Genomic DNA, 18823 nt, shown 5'->3' on the forward strand with positions numbered 1-18823 from the left:
AGCTGAACAAGTATCAAACTTAGCTCGACCATTTTCAGCCAACTTGGGATGCCTACCCTTGTTCGATCCGACAACGGACCACAGTTTGCGGCGCTCTCTTTTCAAAAATTCTTGGATGGAATAGTGGCTGCTCACCATCTTCACCGGACCACCCGCAGTCAAATGGTCTAGAGGAGCGGACAGTGCACTGCGGACAGAGGAGCGGACATTTGGCAAATGTGATTGCTTGAAGCAAATAACTCACCAAAACCCTGTCAGAAACCACCTCACCATCAATCCCCTTTTTTAAACTTAGAATTATCTCCTCAAATGCATAAGGTATGCGAAGGATAGAAAAAAAACAGTGGCCAAGAAAGTAATTTTTCCTCTATTTTTGAACACTCCATAAAGCCATGAACATACCTGTTCCTTTTGGTCTCCTACTGTCCACAAGTGTCACTACAACAACTTATAGCTTCGTTTGGGAAGTTTCTGTTTTGCCCACCATGCTGACACAATTGTTCAATGTTTCATCTTTTCTTGCATTTTCATCTTTTACCTTAACATCTCTGTAACTTGGGTTTACTAAACTTGTAAACATCGACACCATTAACAGACAAGCTTTAGTCTCTGAACTCCCTCTTTTTATCCAGTAGGAAAGACGCATCAAATTGGCAATTGGTCTTCATAAATTCATGTTAGAACAGAAATGATCCAATTTCAAATGGCAGGGTTGACAAGCGCTACAAGTGGTTGCTCCTTTGGGTTCATTCCGGACTATTGGATGCCATGGACCGGGCTTTTACTGCCACTTGGATGCTAACAGTATTACAACTCCCGAGAGATGCCAATTTTGCCAGATTCTTCATAAATCTGACTTCAACGAGGGCAGATTGGCACTTTTAGCCAAGCCAAGGCAATCTCTCGCTTGTAACGCAACCTCTCTGCAGGACTGCGGTTATTGAAAAGTGATTCGCGGGAAAGACGCCAGTCCATGTTCCACAAAGTGTTTTGAATACATACATACATGATATGGATAACAATTTTGTTCTTGTCCCCAATTCAACACTCGGACGTGTGCCCAAAGAGTTTCTTAAAGGTTGGAATTATTTCAATGAAAAAGAGAATCAGAACGAACCCAGGGCTACCACAACATTTAGGACCTTCTTGACTGACAAAATATGTCAGTGTTATGTCTTTGAAAAAGAATCTCGAAATAAAAGATAAGAGGCCACTACATATACGCACTTGGCCTTACTCATATGGTACTTAATGATCATTAAGTACTATATGGACTACCTAAAACCTCCATCAAATTGATGTATTCGGCGCTCCCTTAATCAACTTCAAGCGACTCAGCTGATGCAACAGGGTGTTACGGGGATTGCAATCCCCCGTCCGTTATACTAAAATGCATATTATTTGACTGGACGTGATAAATTCTATAAAATACTTTTGTGTCTGGTTTCTGAATTACAGCTCCTCCTTGCAACTTTTCTAGCATCATTTGAACCCAGAATCCATTGATAAACTGTTTTTTAACTTGTTCAATGTGGATATGGGTGCAAAAGCCAAATGATATTCCTTTTTCTAGGAACTCCAATGGTTCTATATTAGATCCTGTTAAGTGTTCAAAAAGAATCCTTTGATTTTCAAAACGTATTTTTAGTGTCAAAATAACAATGATTGAAAAGAGTTTTTCAAAGTATATTTTTGGCATACTGGCTTTCTTTAGAAAAGTAAGTTAACGCTTCTCCTGCTCAGTCTTCGGGTCATGAATGTGATAGGAAAAGAGAAACACAATGTCATTAGTGTGTGACCAGCATTGAAAGAAGTTGACATTTGCTTCAAAAAGCATCATTTGAAGACTGACATCACGTCATGTTCATATTTTATTACTTTATTTCGTTTGCCATGTGATTCAAGTGGTGAGGTGGAAATAGCTTTGCCAGGCAACTAGGATTTGAACGGTTTAGTTTTAACTAGAGGGCTTGTCACTCTAGTTTTAACCCATCATACCTGAGGAGACCATGCTCCCAGGCCCGCTCTTGGGGATTCAAAAAAATGGCGAACCCTAGCCTCAAAAAGGTCCATACCATTTGAAAAGGAGGCACGGAAGAGAGGCGCGGCCAGTAGAGCGACCTTTACAGCCAGATGAGGTCTTGGGCTCAATTGACTTTTTTCACTTCATCGTTTTTTAAACTTATTTTCAGAGCCCTCTGAATATATATGATATGTGTTAGTGAGACGTGACTGGATGGGGGTGGGCTGAGCGACAAGCGAATGTGAACCAAGCTAGTCCAGACAAAGGACGTGAGGAGGGCCATGGTCCTGCTCAACCACCACCCTGTATTGGGTCGACCTGTCCCAGTGTCTCGATGGTCTCGATCTTCTGGATCCTCTCCGTTTGTCAGCTGTTCTCCTCCCAACTCATTCAGCTCATTCAGCTGCTCATTCCGTCGATTCATCGTTGAATTGTGCATTCTGAATTGCACTGTGTATCTTCTCGTCCGTTGAATCGCGGTTCTCAATCTCCTCCACGCCGGTCTATTCTCACTTGGGCGTGGATTGCCGCCCTCGAGCCACTCGTGGCCGGCCATTTATTCGCGTGTGTGGCGTGTTCCCCCGGGTTGAAGGAGGAGTAGTAGTGAGGAGTGATGTCGTTGAAACCGAAACGCGTGGATTTCACGCAAACCTGGTCCAACCTGAAGGAGACCATGACGGGGGTCATCATGTTCAGCAACGTCCCCCGAGCCGTTTGGAATGACCGATTCACGGGTAATCAACCAACACTAGGCATGACAGGATCCGGAATGAAGGACAATCCATGACAAGGTCAACAAGATCTTGTAAAAAGTGGCGTTGGGAAATCTTCAAAAAAGATGACGGAAGATGGGTTATTAGTCAATAATTAGTTAACCAGTCACATTATCCATCTTAGTGGACGTCCCTGATATGGCATTCCGTCGAAAACCAACCCTAGACCCCTCCCCTAGATATATATATTAACCAGCTGGTTTTGATGTGATTTGAATATCCTGGCTTTGAGATCGGATGGTGTCTCTTGGTCTCTTGGCCTTTCCACGTCGTTGTCGGACCTCCTCGGTTCGATCCCCGATTGATTAATTGGATTGGACCTTTTTTGTTGTGACTCGGCCATTGAGGAGGGGGCACCTTATTGAAGAATACGATGGGAGCCTTTTGGCCAGTTTTTTCGCTATGGACGGTTTGATGGAAGTTCGAGGTGAAGTCCAATCAAACTTTGCAGTGTTCATAAAAATGTGAAAACTGTAATCGCCCACAATATTGTCTTGTATTCCGGTGGTCCAGCTTTAGGCTTGAGAATCCCAAGTCTATGAGCATATCAATCTTTGGGCATTCTGATCAACTAGCATGGCTTAACTCCTACTAAATCCTACTTACTACATTGATATACGTTGATTAGTTTTGCGAAAGCTGACTCAAATGTCGGAAAGCTTTTCTCGTGACGTTTCTACCAATGAGAAACATTTTTATGGGGGTCATTTCTAATAATATAGGTGGGTCCAGTGTACAACAAATAATATATCAAAATAAAGTTCAGTAAATTTAATCGTTAATTTCTTGACTTGAACTGTATTGGTAAGGCAGTCCGCCCCCAAAAATATCCCAGAATTGTACCCGTTAGATTTACTCGTAAAGCTCGACACACCTGTCCACCTACCTGACCTACCTATCCATCCAGAACGATTGCTCTAATCCGTCTCCAAATGTGTAAACATGAAATTCATTCAAGCAATAATCTGATGGTAAACCGTCATGGGCGATGACTCGACCGAATGGCGGCACACGGACTAACGGACTAAATACAAATGGATTGTCTTCCCGGTAGATGTGTATTCGTTGTGTGTGGCCTATCCGGAGCCCCTCGCCGATCGTCTTTACAGTGAGACCAAAGCCTTTTTGGAGGACCACGTCCAAACCTTGAAGATCAAGGTGAAGAAAGGCGGCGAGCGGGAACTCCTCAAGGACTACTACGAGGCCTGGACCAAGTTCTCACAAGGCATCGACTACCTCCACAAGCTGTTCTCGTAAGCACTACGATAGACGACGTATGATGTACTCGTCAATCATAATGACGAACTGAATGGATTGCTTGCATCTAGGTATTTGAATAACCAGCACATTCGAAAGCAGAAGATGTCTGATGCCGAGCTCACCTATGGCAGTCTCTCCATCGACCATAGTGAACAAATGAAGGAGATTGGCGAGTTGGGCTTGGAGACATGGAAGAAGCTGGTAAGAAGGGTTATCTTTTGAAAATTAAAAGAACAAATTGAAAAACATTCATAGATGATCTTCCTAGAAAGATAAAGATGAATGGCCAACCGGGGTTCAAGGTGAATATGACCTTAGCCCAACTTTGGTTGCGAGATCAGAGAAATTATGCTCGCCTTTTTGTTACCTCTTGTTACCTTGAACTGCATTTGTTTGGCATGACTTCAAAAGAAATCAAATCGTTCAGTATGGCAGACCTACGTATTGCGTTGTCTTTCTGGTACTTCGTAAATTTAATACTCGCATTTCACCATTTTGTCCTTTCTCTCGTGAACCATTTCCATGAAAATCTGCCACCTCACCAACAGTCTTTGCAGTCTTTGCATGAACAGAACGATAACTACCTAACGAGTCGACTCTTTTGAAGATGATTGAGCCTATGAAGGATCAATTGGTGAGCCTACTCTTGGACGGGATTCGCTATGATCGCTTGGGCGAGACGGGATCCACGGGATCCACGCAGTTTCAGTCTGATAACGTCATCAAAGGTGTCATCAACTCGTTCGTGAGTGTGGAAGAGTATAAGAAGAAAGGCAACTTGGAGGTGAGTTAGTGTCAGTTGTTTTTTCCCTCTCCTGGCTGGCTCTTTTTTTTTATTCATATCATTCGAATTCTTCACATGGTGATGGATTTCCCACATTTTCCAGCTTTATGAGGACATTTTTGAAAAACCCTTCCTAACAGCCACGGGGGATTACTACCGTGAAGAGGCCCAAAACTTACTCCAAGAGGGCTCCATCTCCCTATACATGCAGAGAGTCATTCAGAAGATCGAGTCCGAGAACATGAGGTCTCGGAAGTTTCTGTATCCGGGCTCCTATCAGAAGGTAATCCTCGTTGCCGGAACTCCTCCGTTCTTTGGCGGAGAATCTGCACATGCATCCAGGTCAATCCTGCTCCTCCGGTGAGGGAAATGACACTAAGAGCAAGTGGTTTGACCAGATTGTGGAATGGCATATTGGAATCAGGGCAGGAGTTGATTTTCCGAACGGAGATCCAAAACTCTTCAGAGTCAAGTTTTTTTTTTTATATATAAATGTCCATATTTTTTGTAGGTCACTTCAGAGTGTGAGCAGCGGATGGTGGGCGATCATATCAGCTTTTTGCACTCTGAATGCAAGTCCATGGTGGAGCGAGAGCTCCGCACAGATCTGGCCAATATGTATCTGCTGCTCAAGCCCATTGTGGGTGCTCAGAAAGTACTTTTGGACGAGATTCAGAATCACATCAAGAGCCAGGGTCTCAAAGTCATCTCTGCTCTACAGGGCGAAGCGGTAAGTCTTCAGAATTCCTCTTAAGAAAATGATTTTATCTGCATATTTGGGGAAATCAGACACATGGTTAGGTTTGGTGATTGTAAAGCGCAACCTTGGAAGTAAAGTCAACTGAACCTAGTGTACTTTTGGATGGTGTGGTGTGATAACTTTCACTTCCAATTGTCTTTCTTTCCTAATGAATTCGTTTGTCATTCCTTCTATGTAGCCCTCGACCGAGTTCGTCGAGAATGTCCTGGATGTGCATCAAAAGTACCGAGAAATGATCTCGGCCACATTCCAGGGCGACCTCTCGTTCATTGGAGCCATGGACAAGGCCATGACGGCCATCATCAATCATCGTGCTCCGAAGATGGCCTCCAAGAGCCCCGAGCTCTTGGCCAAATATTGCGATTCCCTGTTGAAGAAATCCCAGAAAGGCATCTCGGAGAACGAGATCGACGAGAAGCTCAGCAAGTCCATCACGGTGTTCAAGTATCTCGACGACAAAGACGTCTTCCAAAAGTTCTACTCTAGAAATCTTGGGAAGAGACTGATCCACCAGCAATCTCACTCTATGGACCTCGAAGAGGCCATGATCAACCGTTTAAAACAGGCCTGTGGCTACGAGTTCACCAACAAGTTCCATCGCATGTTCACCGACATCTCCGTGGCCGAGGATTTGAACTCGAAATTCACCGACTACCTCAACGACAACACCGTCAACGTAAGAACAACATGGGCAAGCTAGGAGTAGACTAGTGGGATTCTCTTTTGATGCCTGTCCTTCTTTGGGCTTTTGTGTTGGCAGGTGGGCATCAATTACTTTGTGCGAGTGCTTCAGCAAGGGGCGTGGCCCATGAGCCACACCGGCTTGCTGCCCTTGAATATCCCTCAAGAACTGGAGCGAACCGTTCAAGCCTACGAAAAATTCTACGCCAAACAGTTCAACGGCCGCAAACTCACGTGGCTCCACCATCTCAGCAACGGGGATGTCAAGTTGGGCTATCTCAACAAATCATACATCGTCAACATGTCCACGTTTCAGGTAAAGAATTGGTCGAGACATTGCTTGTTTCTCATGCTAGAATCGCTCAATGTATGTTATTGAGTGCCGAAATTCGTTATCAACCTGTTTTTACTTCCCTTTCTTGACAATCAAGGACTACTGGTTTGGAAATTCAATCCTCTAGTCGTTCCAGTCTTTTCACTATATTTTGTTACATCCTTATTAAGATGAAGCTTTAAGCCAAGCTTGAAAACAGAAAAAGAAAGCATGAGTTAAAGGGTTTTTTTCGAACTAATCACAATTTTGAAGGTATTGTTTCCAACAGTAGAAGGGAGATTGCCACTTATTTTGAGCACAGAGTTTGGTTGTTAAGCGAACATGAGTTTGAGGGCTTCCTTGGCTGAATTGCGGAAGTGTCTTAGAACACCATGAACAAATGAAAGGTATAAATTTCCATGTTCAAGAACCACTTGTATGTTTATCAGAAAGGTGTATGATTGATTAGTAATTGTGGAAGCCTCATCTAGGTTTGTAAGACTATTTGTTGAATTGGAAATGAGTTTCCAAAGTGTTGGTGCACAAAATAATTTGAAATGGTACTTGTGAGAAAAAATCGTGGTTTTTGTGTTCCTTAATCAATGAAACATTCTTTTTTCTTATTTTGATTAACCAGTCTCGTTTTGTTGCCTTCCCAGATGGCGCTGTTACTCTTGTTCGAAAAGTCTGAAAGCCTGAGTTACGACGAGTTGAGGGAGACGACCAACATTCAGGCCGAGGCCTTCCCAAGACATGTTCAATCGCTTTTGGACTCCAAATTGCTTCTCTGCAACACTGAAGTGAGTCCCGGGGATCTTGGGTCAATCTCTTTGTTCTAAAACCGAACTATATTGATTGGTTGGTTATTGTTGCTCTTATTGCTCTGCAGGAACTTACGGCCACCTCCGTGATTAGTCTGAATATGAAGTACTCGAACAAACGGACCAAGTTCCGCATTGCGGGCACCGTCCAGAGGGAAACGCCTCAAGAGGTGGAACAGACCCATCAAGCCGTGGACGAGGACCGTAAAATGTATCTTCAAGCCGCCATTGTGCGAATCATGAAGAGTCGAAAGGTTCTCAAGCACAATCTGCTGATTCAAGAGGTAAGGTGGATAGTCATCAAGAAGAACAGGCCATATTATTTTGCTGATATTTGCGGGAGAATCCTGCACAATCACCAATTACTGCAATGGAGGCTTGAGATCGTGTAAATGTTGAATGGAAATTTTGCTTTTCTAAGAGTTTTTTTTCGGCAAAAAATACATCTTGCTCCTAATTTTATTTTCGCCGCCAAAGAGGTTTGAACGAACACCAAACATTTTTACATTGTGGCATTCTTCAAGCAGGTCTGGTCTGCCATCAATTTGTTTTTGATGGTCAAAGTTGGCCTGTTGGAGGGTACGATCCCCCCCCCTCTTTCAGCAGGCACATTTATTCTGGTCCTTTTCCCATTGCATCAAGTTGCTTATTTATTAATGAAACGGCTGTTCAAGTTCGAATTCCGCCATCCTGTAACATGAAAACATGGTCCTTCATCCAGGGGGGAAGGTTTTTAAATTGCGGCACAACTAGCTTGTATCGGGTCTTAATTTTCTTCTCTTCGTGTGTCTTATGAAATAGGTCATCAGCCAGTCCAAATCGCGCTTTACGCCCTCGATCCCCATGATCAAGAAGGTCATCGAGAACCTCATTGACAAGGCCTACATTGAGAGGACGAAGAACTCATCGGATGAATATGCTTACATGGCATAGACAGACCAAGTGGAACACAGGGGACAGCCACCCTTCTATCATGATGATGATTTTTATTATCATTATCATCAATTTAATCACAGCTTACTTTCAAACCCATTTTCACATGGGGTCCACGACGAATTAGCACCCGACCGACCAGCCACACGAGCGGTGGAATTTGGACTTGGACTCATTCTAATTTATCTCCATAATCAACCCTCATCCTCATTCGTCATGCGTGAAAGAGTACCCAAATAAATGCTTTCTAGTGATGCTTCTGATAATCAATCTCGACTCTCTATCCGGACCTTCATCTCGGGATAGGCCAAGAAGAACGAATCTCCCGGCAGAAGGTCCAGCTTCGTGTGCGACGTGTCCGTGACCCTGAATTGCGAGATGAACTTGGCCAGGGCAATCTTCATCTCGGACATGGCGAATCGCATCCCAATACACACTCGGGGACCGCCACCAAAGGCCAGGAAGGTCATATCGCCCATGGACTCGTCCTTCTCCATGAATCGTTCGGGCTTGAACGTATTAGGGTCGGGGAAGAAGTCCGGATTCCGATGAAGGGCGTAGATGGGAATCTGGACCACAGTACCTTTCTTGAGCTTGAGGCGAGGGCTGGTTTCGCCTCCGATCATCGTGTCCTTCATGCAAGTTCGGTCAATTCTGAGAGGCGAGAGATGATTCGTTAATTGGTCTTACACTTGAAAAATGCTAGAGTATCAAAAAAAGGGCTGGTTTCAATGCGTGAAAATGCATCCCAATCCTCCAAAGGTGGGGCTCTGAAATGTAGCCCATTTTGGTGAGAGGTGTGGCCCAAAAACCTTACTCCATCATTGAACAGGTCATTCATTGTAATGGTGCATAGTTTTCATTGACTGAATTTCGGAATAGGTATTTATTCAATGACGGTTACTTTCTTTGCACGAATTTAGGTAAGATAGGATTGATGCGGTCAATCTTGCCATAGCCATGGAGTTCGACAGTGCTCCATGACCTGGACAACGAAAGTGAAGTGGAAATTCATTATTGAGTGTAACCACAAATGTGCTCCCGCTGAAAAGAATACCCGCTCAGATACGGTCAATCAAGTAAAATGCCAAAAAAAAAACTGCTCACGGAACCTTCGTTCTTGAGAGTTGTTTTGTTCACAGAGCTATTGATACAATTGCCGCTCATTGCCTTTGCTTCAAAAAGTCAGACTGATTCTATTTTTTTAGGGGTTCAACAATATCATTTTTTTAGATCTTCCCTTCGATCTTTAGAGGGTTCCTAGCTTAAGTAAGACAAAATATACTTGCCGAGTGACTGGGGGGTTCAACCGTAGATTCTCTTTGATCACAGCCTCTAGATAGGTCATCTTGGCAATAGCCTCGTAATCCACCACGCCCTTTGTCTCTTTCAACACTTCTTTCACCTCTTCAAAGGCCGATTCCTGCAAGAAGCAATCTACAGATTGAACAGGATGCACCATAGCCCCCTTACGCTGCACGAAAAATGTTTTACGTTCTACACTCTAAAGGGCGCTTTGTCAATTAGTCTCTACCAAATAAAGGGCCGATTGGGCCAATTCCTTGTTATTGAACTATAATGCGTTTGTGTTGTTTTTGACTAATTTTATCAAAATCTTATTTTCTATTAGTGCCTCGGGTCACATAATGTCCGGAAAAGAAATTGCATTCAAGGCAAGGCAAGAGCAGTTTATGTAGCAATCTACCGTGCCTCTTCCCGTTTTCTTTGGGCCGTGTGACGTTGGAAATAAGGGCCCTTATTCAATAACCTCTTTGAAGGGTCTCTTTGAAGTGGGAAAAATTCGGCCACAGGCGAAAGAGGTCGTCTCATTTGTACATAAAAGAAATAATCATTCAATCGTTTTCTAATTTAATGAATTGAAAATCTGTACTCTGGGTGCTTTGAAAATTCAGAGATATTATTTTTTGTACAGTAACCCTCTACTGTTGGTTAAATGTTACATCTCATTGTTTTCAAAACATTGATGATAATAACTTTTCAAAGAAAAAAAAGATTGGCATTTCCAAAAAATGACTGTGCCATAATTTTGTATTGTTTGAAGATATTATGCACCAATACAATTCTAATATATCAAATCTAGCTACAGTGGGAGTCCAACAATACGTGAACTGATTTTGTAATCTACGTACATATACGTACATACATCCTTTTAGCCGACTCTCTTAGGTTATACTTCAAGTCTTCCAAAGTACATTGCTCTTGTCCACATAACAAAGAAGGAAACTACATAAACATAACAGTAGCAAGTATTTATTCCTTATTCGGCTAGTGAAAAACTAGTATACGGCATCTTGACAATGGGTGTTAATAGGACGGAAACAAATATTGCTGCTAAATAAGATCTCAATAATTGGATAAGTTTGTTTTAGTTTTTCCTAATACATTCACCATTTGTATGAATTTCATTCTTGTCTTCTTTGTAATCTGTACTACTATCCTGGCTCAATATCAGAACACGGTTTGCTCACAGACGCCAGGAAATTGAATCAAATGACAACTTCAATCTGGTATAGCATGGTGCCGATTGGCAGGGGGGACTTGTCTCCTGTTGCACGGTTAACCCTGGTCAGCTGTTGTTTCCCGTTTTACTTCACCAGGAGAATATCTCCACGTCTATCTCTCTTTTTTCTCTAGATTCCTAATCATGACAATATTAAATAAAACGGATATGCGGTTTCTTCTTTCCGCCTATTGACTCCAATCAGAAGTACAATTCTAAATGGGGTGTTTGATCACATTAGCTTTCCTTGGGATCCCTCATCTATGGACGGACACCTTGAAACATACCATGGACCAGGTACGTTTGCTTACTTGAACTTTGGGATTCTTGGCCAAAGAGTACATCAAGGTGGTCATGGTGTTGGAGGAGGTCTCAAAACCAGCTTGAAAGAAGCCCACCCCTTGAGCAAAGATCTGGTCTTCGTTCAGATCTCCTTTCCCCTTGTCACACTCGGATTTCATCTCTCTCAGTTTGTCCACAAAATCACCACGGGATTCTTGCCTTTCCAACGCGATATCCTACATGTGAGGACAACCGAGAGCATGACATGAATTGAAAATCGTAGAAACCGTGAGATGGGGGCCGGGGTCCATCACACTTCTTCTAATGGTAAATCAACAAACCCGCGTGGTGTTAAACAGATATTCAAAGTTTTCCAGCCCGAAAAGATCGATCCATTCCAGGACTTTGGGGAAGTAGCTGCCCAAGAGGAGCAGAGCCGATTCCGTGGCGTTTTTCACCCTCATATCGCTAAAGAGATCTTGGCAACGTTGGAAGAGCGAGTTCTTGGGACGTTGAAACGAATTCGTGTTCACTCCGAAGGCACAGTTGGCAATGGTGTCCAAAGACAAGGCCTGGAATAACGGCTTCATGTCGACCACATCGCTGGTTTTCAAGTGCGCCCGAATGGCGTCCATGAACTCATCGGCCACGCTGTGCATGTTCACGAACATGTTCTTGAGCTTCCCAGAGGTGAAAAGGGGGCCGTGAGCGCCTTTCTCATGGTCTTCCATGCGTCTGATCGGGCATCAACCAAGGATCTGTGCTGGAAAAAATCAAGAACCATTGAACCTGAGAGATCACATGAATACGGGTCGCTTTGGCACGGATTGGCATCAAGAGCCAGGCTTCAAATCAATTCAAACTTTCAGGGTCAACTTTGATAGTAGAAATGGCGAATTGCAACTGTCAAACAGCCCTTCAGCTTTCGCTTTTCTGGAATTGGCTCCAACGTTATAGAACTTTTAAAGGGGAGGTAAACTTTTTGGAGACCCAAGAGTGAGATTATGGGACAAATTTCATTGGTGGGCTGACATTTGACGGGGACTTGTAGTGGGAGGGTGTCAATTATGGTGAAATATCATTCCACTCTCTATTACATACAACTAAACACTCATTCTTTATACACTTTTACAGACGCATTTAGTTTGCTCTCGTTCTTATCTCCCAGGAATTTCGAAAAGGTGTGACTTCCTCTGTTGCTCCTTGGTTGCTGTGCACGTGTAGTGTTCGTGGTGTTTGTGTGTGGGTGAATGAATGGGAATTGCCATTCATTCACTCAATTAGGTTTGGTTTTTCACGGCTCTTTGGTAAGACGTAATTACTTTAAAACCTAATCAGTTTATTGCTCATTTATGTTTATGTCTAGCTTTAGCAGTTTCTTTTCTGATTTGTAGTGTAGTTTTTCTAGTTCCAAATCGTTATGTGCAGTTCTTCAGTTTGATTGTATTGGTCCTTTAGAGTTAGAATTTATTGTTCATTACTGTATTGATTTATTTTGTGTTCGACCAGTTAGTTGAGTTTATTTCTGTGTTTCTTTGTTGATGTCCTAGTTTACATATGTTCTTGATTCCTTGCTTTTCTCTGTCATTTACTTCTTGTTTACTATCTCCATCTTTGATTTGTATGTTAGTTTGATGTGAAGTATTTCATTCCTATTTTGCTCTGTTGTCCTGTATCTCAGGACAAGATTGCACAGCTTTTTTAGTTCTTTTCTTCTTTTTTCTTGGCCTGTTGATTTTGTTACTAATAGATAGTTCCTCCTGCATTCATGATGGAAGCTATTTTAGGAAAAGTCAGCAAAGAGGCTAGACAATGTTTGGACCTGGTCTTAGCTGGAAAGGATCCTTCCATAGTCAATAAGCGTTTATTATAGAGGCTTTAGTTGCTTGGGTCAATGAAACCAGGGTGCTGCTTGAAGAACAGGCTCACCCAGTAGTTGAGAAGTCGACTAATTTGACCAACGTAGAAGTTGAAGTAGTATCTCCTCTTGAAAAGCGCAGGAAAAGACAGTTGTAGAGAAAATAGTCTGTCCTGTTTATCGAAAGCAGCCTTGTCCTGAAGAAGGAAAAGGCTGTCAGTTTGACCACCTAAATGGTGTCAAAAACTTCTCAAGTTCGGCCTTAAGAAGTACAATAGTAAGAAGGGATGTTCAAAGGTAGATTGGCCTTTTTTTCACCCACACATGTGCCGTCAGTCCATGAGACTTAAGACGTGCTTTAATGTACGGTGTACCTCCGTCCATGTAGAAGGGACCAAAAAGAAAGGCGAGAAATAGGATAGCTCAGTTTCGTAGTTTTAGAGCTGACCCTATTCCTAAACCTCATCCCACCCCACTTCCCTTCCTTAATCCATTTAGCTTCCCTCCTCCCTCTCCTCCTACCCCCCCCTCTCTCCCAATTCCCTCCTCTTCTTCAAATACCCAACCCACCCTTTTCCTATGAACACTCTCCTCCCTAATATTCCTTGCCCCACCCTATTCCCAAAATACGTTCCTATTCAAATGTAGCTGCCCAACCCATTTCCCAAACCCAACCATCCCATTACCTCATGCATTGCCTCCAGTAGAACGTGGCTTTGTTGATAAGAGGGATTTTTTACGGTTGGAGAGGCTGGTCCAAGATCTTGTGAACTTGTCCGTCAAAAGAGAGGCCCGTAAAGGGGCTATATTTGAACGCGCATTGTCTGATTTCTAAAAAGACAGCACAAAAGTTAAGATCTTAGAAGAACTAGCCGTTGAGAGAGAGTTTGCATTCATCTCTATAACAGAAACCTGGCTTTGGCCAGGGTTCTTAGATGAAGAACTAACCATAGTTGGTTTCAACTTAGTTCGTTGTGATAGGATACGCCCTGATAATCCCATATTCCCACATGGGGGCGTATGCCTATATGTTAGGAATGATTTGCACATTAGTCATGTACAAATGTCGAATGGAGAAGTAGAGGTCTTAGTTGTCATCTTCGAGGTCTTGATTTGTCTATTGTTACAATGTATAGACCCCCTTCTTGTTCAGCAAGCTCTTTTTCGTCAGCTCTCCAATTCACTGGAAATGAGTTGGATCTGGCAGTTTGCTCGAAGGTTTTCTTTGTAGGGGACTTTAATTTTCCGGCTAGCGTTGTAGAGTGGGAGGTTAGTCCTGATGGGTATATTCCCATTTCGAAATCGACATCTCAGTCGTTCGAAAAGCTGGAAGAATTCGCGATCTTGCGCAATTTCTCCAGCATGTTGGTGTAGCCACTAGAGAGAATAGCGTTCTCGACTTGGTCTTTTCCAATGACCCTGATCTGATCCAGTATGTCCATGTGACACCTAGCAATCTGTCAGATCATCATGTTCTTGAGATAGGGTCGAACATTACTCAAAAGCCGGCGTGCTCTAGAGTAAAACCGGCCAAAAAGGTCGGTTTGGCTAAGTTCAATTTCAAAGATGAACATTGGCCGTTGATTATAGAAAGATTAGAAGAACTTGACCTGATTTCAATTCTGAAACAGGAATCGTCCATCAATGCAGCCATTGATAAGTTAGTTTCAGTTTTTAAGGAAGTTTGCTCCAGTTTAGCAATCTCTGAATGTGTTCCGAAAGGTGGTACACGGACAAAATTCCATATAAGGAAGACTTTGTTTCAAAAAGAGTTGCAAACTAGCAAAAAGGCTGAAGAGCACTTCGAATCCAGTAATTGTGGCTAGTCTCCAAAAAAAGTTGGACGTAGTTCAGGGTAAGATTAAGGCCTCCATCGAATATGACCAGTTACAAACTGAGAGTAAGGTGGTTCAGGAGGTCAGGTCGAATCCGAAGGCATTTTTCTCTTATGCGAACTCTAAGAGAAAAATGAAACACTCTGTTGGGCCTTTTGAGGTTGATGGGGCAGCCATTAGCAATGTAGAGACTATGGCTAACATGCTTGGAGATCAGTTCTCTAGTGTGTTTTCAACCCCACTGAGTTCGGAAGCAACAACTCATTGCTCTGAAGATGAGTCTGTTGAGATTGACATGGTTAGTCAAGCTGAGCGTTTAGATGATCTTGTAGTCACAGATCAAGATGCTTTAGAGGCCATAAGGGAGCTTGAGGCTTTCCAGCTCTCCTGGTCCTGATGGTCGTGACATCTCAGTTTCTGATGAGATGCTCACTGGTTCTTCCTCCTGTTTTCTCGTACTTGATGCGTTGCATCTTGGATCAGGGCAAGTTTCCATCTTCACTAAAGTTAGCTCATGTTGTTCCAATTTTTAAAGGGGGAGATAAGTCGCTCCCCAGTAATTACAGGCCGATTTCTCTCACTTCGAATATTGCGAAGGTGTTTGAGAAGATCATGAAGTTCAAACTTGTTGAATTTCTTGATATTCATGAAGTCCTTCCTCCTAGCCAGCATGGGTTCCGAGCACATTTTAGCACGGTTACCCAACTGATTGAACATATTGAGCGGGTTATTGAGGGACTAGAGAGTCATGAATCAGTTGATGTAGTTTATCTCGACTTTGCCAAGGCCTTTGACAAGGTAGATCATGGCTTTTAGTTAACAGGCTCCATGAATTGGGATCCAAGGCAGGGTTCTCAATGGTTAAAAAGTTTCATTTCTGGTAGGAAGCAATTGGTTAAGGTTGAGGGATCCCTTAGTGACATACATGATGTCAAGTCAGGTGTTCCCCAGGGTCGATCTTAGGGCCCCTCTTGTTTATAATATTCGTTGCCCCGCTTCAAAAGCTTAGTATCACTGCCAGTCTCTCTTCTTATGCTGACGATACAAAGTTAGTTTCTGGTAGGAATGGCCAAGATCCAGTAGCCTTGCAAAGGACTTAAATCGAATCTACTCTTGGGTAACTGAGAGTAATATGGCCCTGAACGGAATGAAATTCCGCTCAATGACATTTGGGTCAACTCCTTTAAATACTCCACTCGTAGATAATGGAGGTAAAGATATTGAGCAGGTCTCATCTATGAAAGATTGAGGTGTAGTCCTCCAAAATAATGGAAAGTTCGATGAGCATATCCAGCTGAAAGTTGGGTAAGGCTTTTCAAACATGTGATTGGATATATCGCACGTTTAAGTCCAGAGATAGTATCACGATGCTAAATCTGTACAAGTCGATTGTTCAGCCGCAATCTTGAATATGCCTCTCCCATTTGGGCTCCAATTAGTTCAGCAGGTTTGCGAAAGCTTCGAGCAGAGTCCAAAGATGTTTACATAGGAACATTGAAAATTGAGAGAGCTCTCGTATTGGGAGAGGTTAGAACGTTTGGGATTGTACAGTACTCAGAGAAGGTACGAAAGGTATCTGATACTGTACGTTTTCAAAAGTATCCATGAGCTTTGTCCCAACCCAGGTTTTAGGGTCAATTCTAGTGACCGTAGAGGCTTAATGTGCGTTTTGAGGCGACCTTCAAGTCTTCGAGAATCCAGACTAGTTCGAACAATGAAGTCCACATCTCTTCTTTCTCGGGCTCCTTCATTGTTAATTTGCTTCCCTCTGATATTCGTAGGGAATACGTAGGCCTTGTTGATCCGGTAGCATCTTTCAAGTCAGACTTGGACAAATTTTTAGATAGTATTCCAGATCAACCGTACATTCAAGGATTAGCTCGGTCTGCCAACTCAAATTCGTTGGTAGACCAAATATCATATAAAAATTGAAAGGTAATAAATAGACGAATTATAATCTTTCATTTTAATAGTACTGGGGATTATATTTCCTGTAGGGGTTAGAAAAGCCCGTGAAAAACCAAACCAAAAAAAAAAATTTAAAAAAAAAAATCAAAGACCTGTGTCCCAATAGAGGTTCAGCCTGAGTGCGCTTGCCTCCTTGTTATGATCAGCCTGCTGCAACGATATGGGCAGATTGGGCAGTTTGCGGAATCGAGCTTTATTTTTGGAATTGCCAGCAAAAATGGTGGTACTTTTCTCTTACGTCTTTTATCAAAGAGGTAACTTTACATTTTGAATGGTGGTACTTTTCTCTTACGTCTTTTATCAAAGAAGTAACTTTACATTTTAAATGCCCAAAAGTGCTCCTGAACTTGAGATTGACTTATAACTTATCTCGACCAAAATGTTCTCATATAATTTGGAAGTCCCACTCATTGAAAATAACTAAACCTCAAGAAATGAAGGCTTTATACGTTTTTGAAGGTGTTAAATAATCGACGTATCGCAAATAATATTTATTCCGTTATGTTTTTTTCCATCGCTTACCCGCAGCATAAAAAATAATCAAATTGGATTTTCCGCAATTTCTCTTCGTCAAAACTCACAGATACGCCTCAATTTTTCCAATTAAAAGCCGATTTCAGGAGGTCTTGACGATAACGCCCATTAACGACATTGACTGAATTCATCCCACAGCCACTATTTTTCCAACCTTTTTTCAACCTAGTGCAAAATGCCCCATTTGACATTTTCGGACGTTTCATTAGCGATGTGACATGGAGAGGATCCGGTTTAATTTTTGCGTTCATGCATAAAAGCAATCATCCTCAATTACATTAATCGCAAATGAACCTTTCCAACAAAGAGCAAGCCAACATCATTCTGCATACGACAATAAGCCTGGGCATAAAAGTCATAGGTGGGTTTTGAACGTAAATTTGTAATTCGCAGAATTACCGTTTATTTTCAACTCAATGACCTTCTTCATCATTTGCTCGATATTTTTGCTTAGACATACGTCACCACTTTTCGTGTCTACCTACAATAAAGTTCATATTCTGAAATTCATTTGATCAAATCAAGAGAGATTTCAACTCCAAAATGTCAATTGCCCATTTAGTATGTCATAAAGGGGCTTCGTGAACAAGGGTAAAATTGCTTTTTTTATGGGGAGCTAAAAAATCGACAGAAGAGATCCCCAATGATGAAACGGAAGGTAATAGAAACAGTGGTTTGTTTTCACAATTGCAAACAAATTTAGCGCCGTTTTTCCTACTTGTCCTTAAATGAATATTGTGCCCAAAATTTTCGCATGTTACGATCAGGTGAGTTGTTGAGATTGAAGACATCGAAACAATACAATAGGTGTCAAAAACGAACTTCGAAGTGATTTCGCACCTGGCCTTAAAAAAGCTATATTGATTGCGGCAAGTAAAATTTAAGGACGTGCACTATGGATGCCCACCTATGCTTTGAAGGTAAACGGGCCGTGGCCTGGTAAAATTTAAGGACGTGCACTATGGATGCCCACCTATGCTTTGAAGGTAAACGGGCCGTGGCGAATTTTTGCCTCACTGCTCACCTTATCCTCCATGGGGAAATATTGTCGCTCCACAAACGACTCAAATCGTTTAACCAATACATCCTTGAGCAATTCCGGCTCAACTATGAACACATGAGGGGTCACACCTTCGTACTTGCCCCAAACGCGTCCGTACTTGTGCATACAAGCCACATCAAACGTGGGAAACACCACTCGATGGAGCCCATAGGTGGTTTCTCGTACCCTAGGCACCTCGATCAATTCGAAATAGCCCCGAAATTTTAGAATATGAGCCAGGATTCGGGCCCCAAGGATGATGGCCGATCCGATCAAAACTGCCGTCAAAGTGTCCATGGTGTCGAATTTCGGGCGAGTTGGATGTCACAATAGGGTCTCTTCTTCGAACCAAGATTGTGTTATCTTGTTTTGCTCTGATGATAAGACATGAGCCCATTGGCTGACAGTTCAGCTGATTCGAATTTCTGGAGGCAC

The 18823-nt window shown here is 42.6% G+C and overlaps 2 protein-coding genes across 2 annotated transcripts; one reads left to right on the plus strand and one right to left on the minus strand.

Annotated features, from left to right (window-relative positions):
• Positions 1 to 2410: 2410 nt before the first annotated feature.
• Positions 2411 to 8618, plus strand: LOC131882573 (cullin-2-like). Its single transcript, XM_059229764.1, has 11 exons — positions 2411 to 2757; positions 3851 to 4049; positions 4125 to 4257; positions 4664 to 4840; positions 4944 to 5123; positions 5352 to 5570; positions 5779 to 6276; positions 6361 to 6597; positions 7254 to 7394; positions 7484 to 7699; positions 8217 to 8618. The coding sequence occupies exons 1-11, from the start codon at positions 2637 to 2639 to the stop codon at positions 8346 to 8348; spliced, it is 2253 nt and encodes a 750-aa protein (XP_059085747.1). The 5' UTR covers positions 2411 to 2636; the 3' UTR covers positions 8349 to 8618.
• LOC131882578 (cytochrome P450 3A29-like) lies at positions 8327 to 18812 on the minus strand. Its single transcript, XM_059229770.1, is given in 6 exon segments — positions 8327 to 9002; positions 9638 to 9771; positions 11181 to 11387; positions 11493 to 11852; positions 11855 to 11914; positions 18371 to 18812. Coding segments are annotated over 6 exon segments (1464 nt in total). The 5' UTR covers positions 18686 to 18812; the 3' UTR covers positions 8327 to 8614.
• Positions 18813 to 18823: the final 11 nt, after the last annotated feature.

This window comes from Tigriopus californicus, chromosome 6 (assembly GCF_007210705.1).
Source record: "Tigriopus californicus strain San Diego chromosome 6, Tcal_SD_v2.1, whole genome shotgun sequence".
Classification (NCBI taxonomy): domain Eukaryota; kingdom Metazoa; phylum Arthropoda; class Copepoda; order Harpacticoida; family Harpacticidae; genus Tigriopus; species Tigriopus californicus.

Coding starts and splice junctions, on each gene's coding strand:
- LOC131882573 (XM_059229764.1), top strand. CDS start 2,637: ATGTCGTTGAAACCGAAACGCGTGGATTTCACGCAAACCTGGTCCAAC. Junction 6,598..7,253: donor TCAACATGTCCACGTTTCAG/GTAAAGAATTGG, acceptor TTGCCTTCCCAG/ATGGCGCTGTTACTCTTGTT. Junction 7,395..7,483: donor TGCTTCTCTGCAACACTGAA/GTGAGTCCCGGG, acceptor ATTGCTCTGCAG/GAACTTACGGCCACCTCCGT.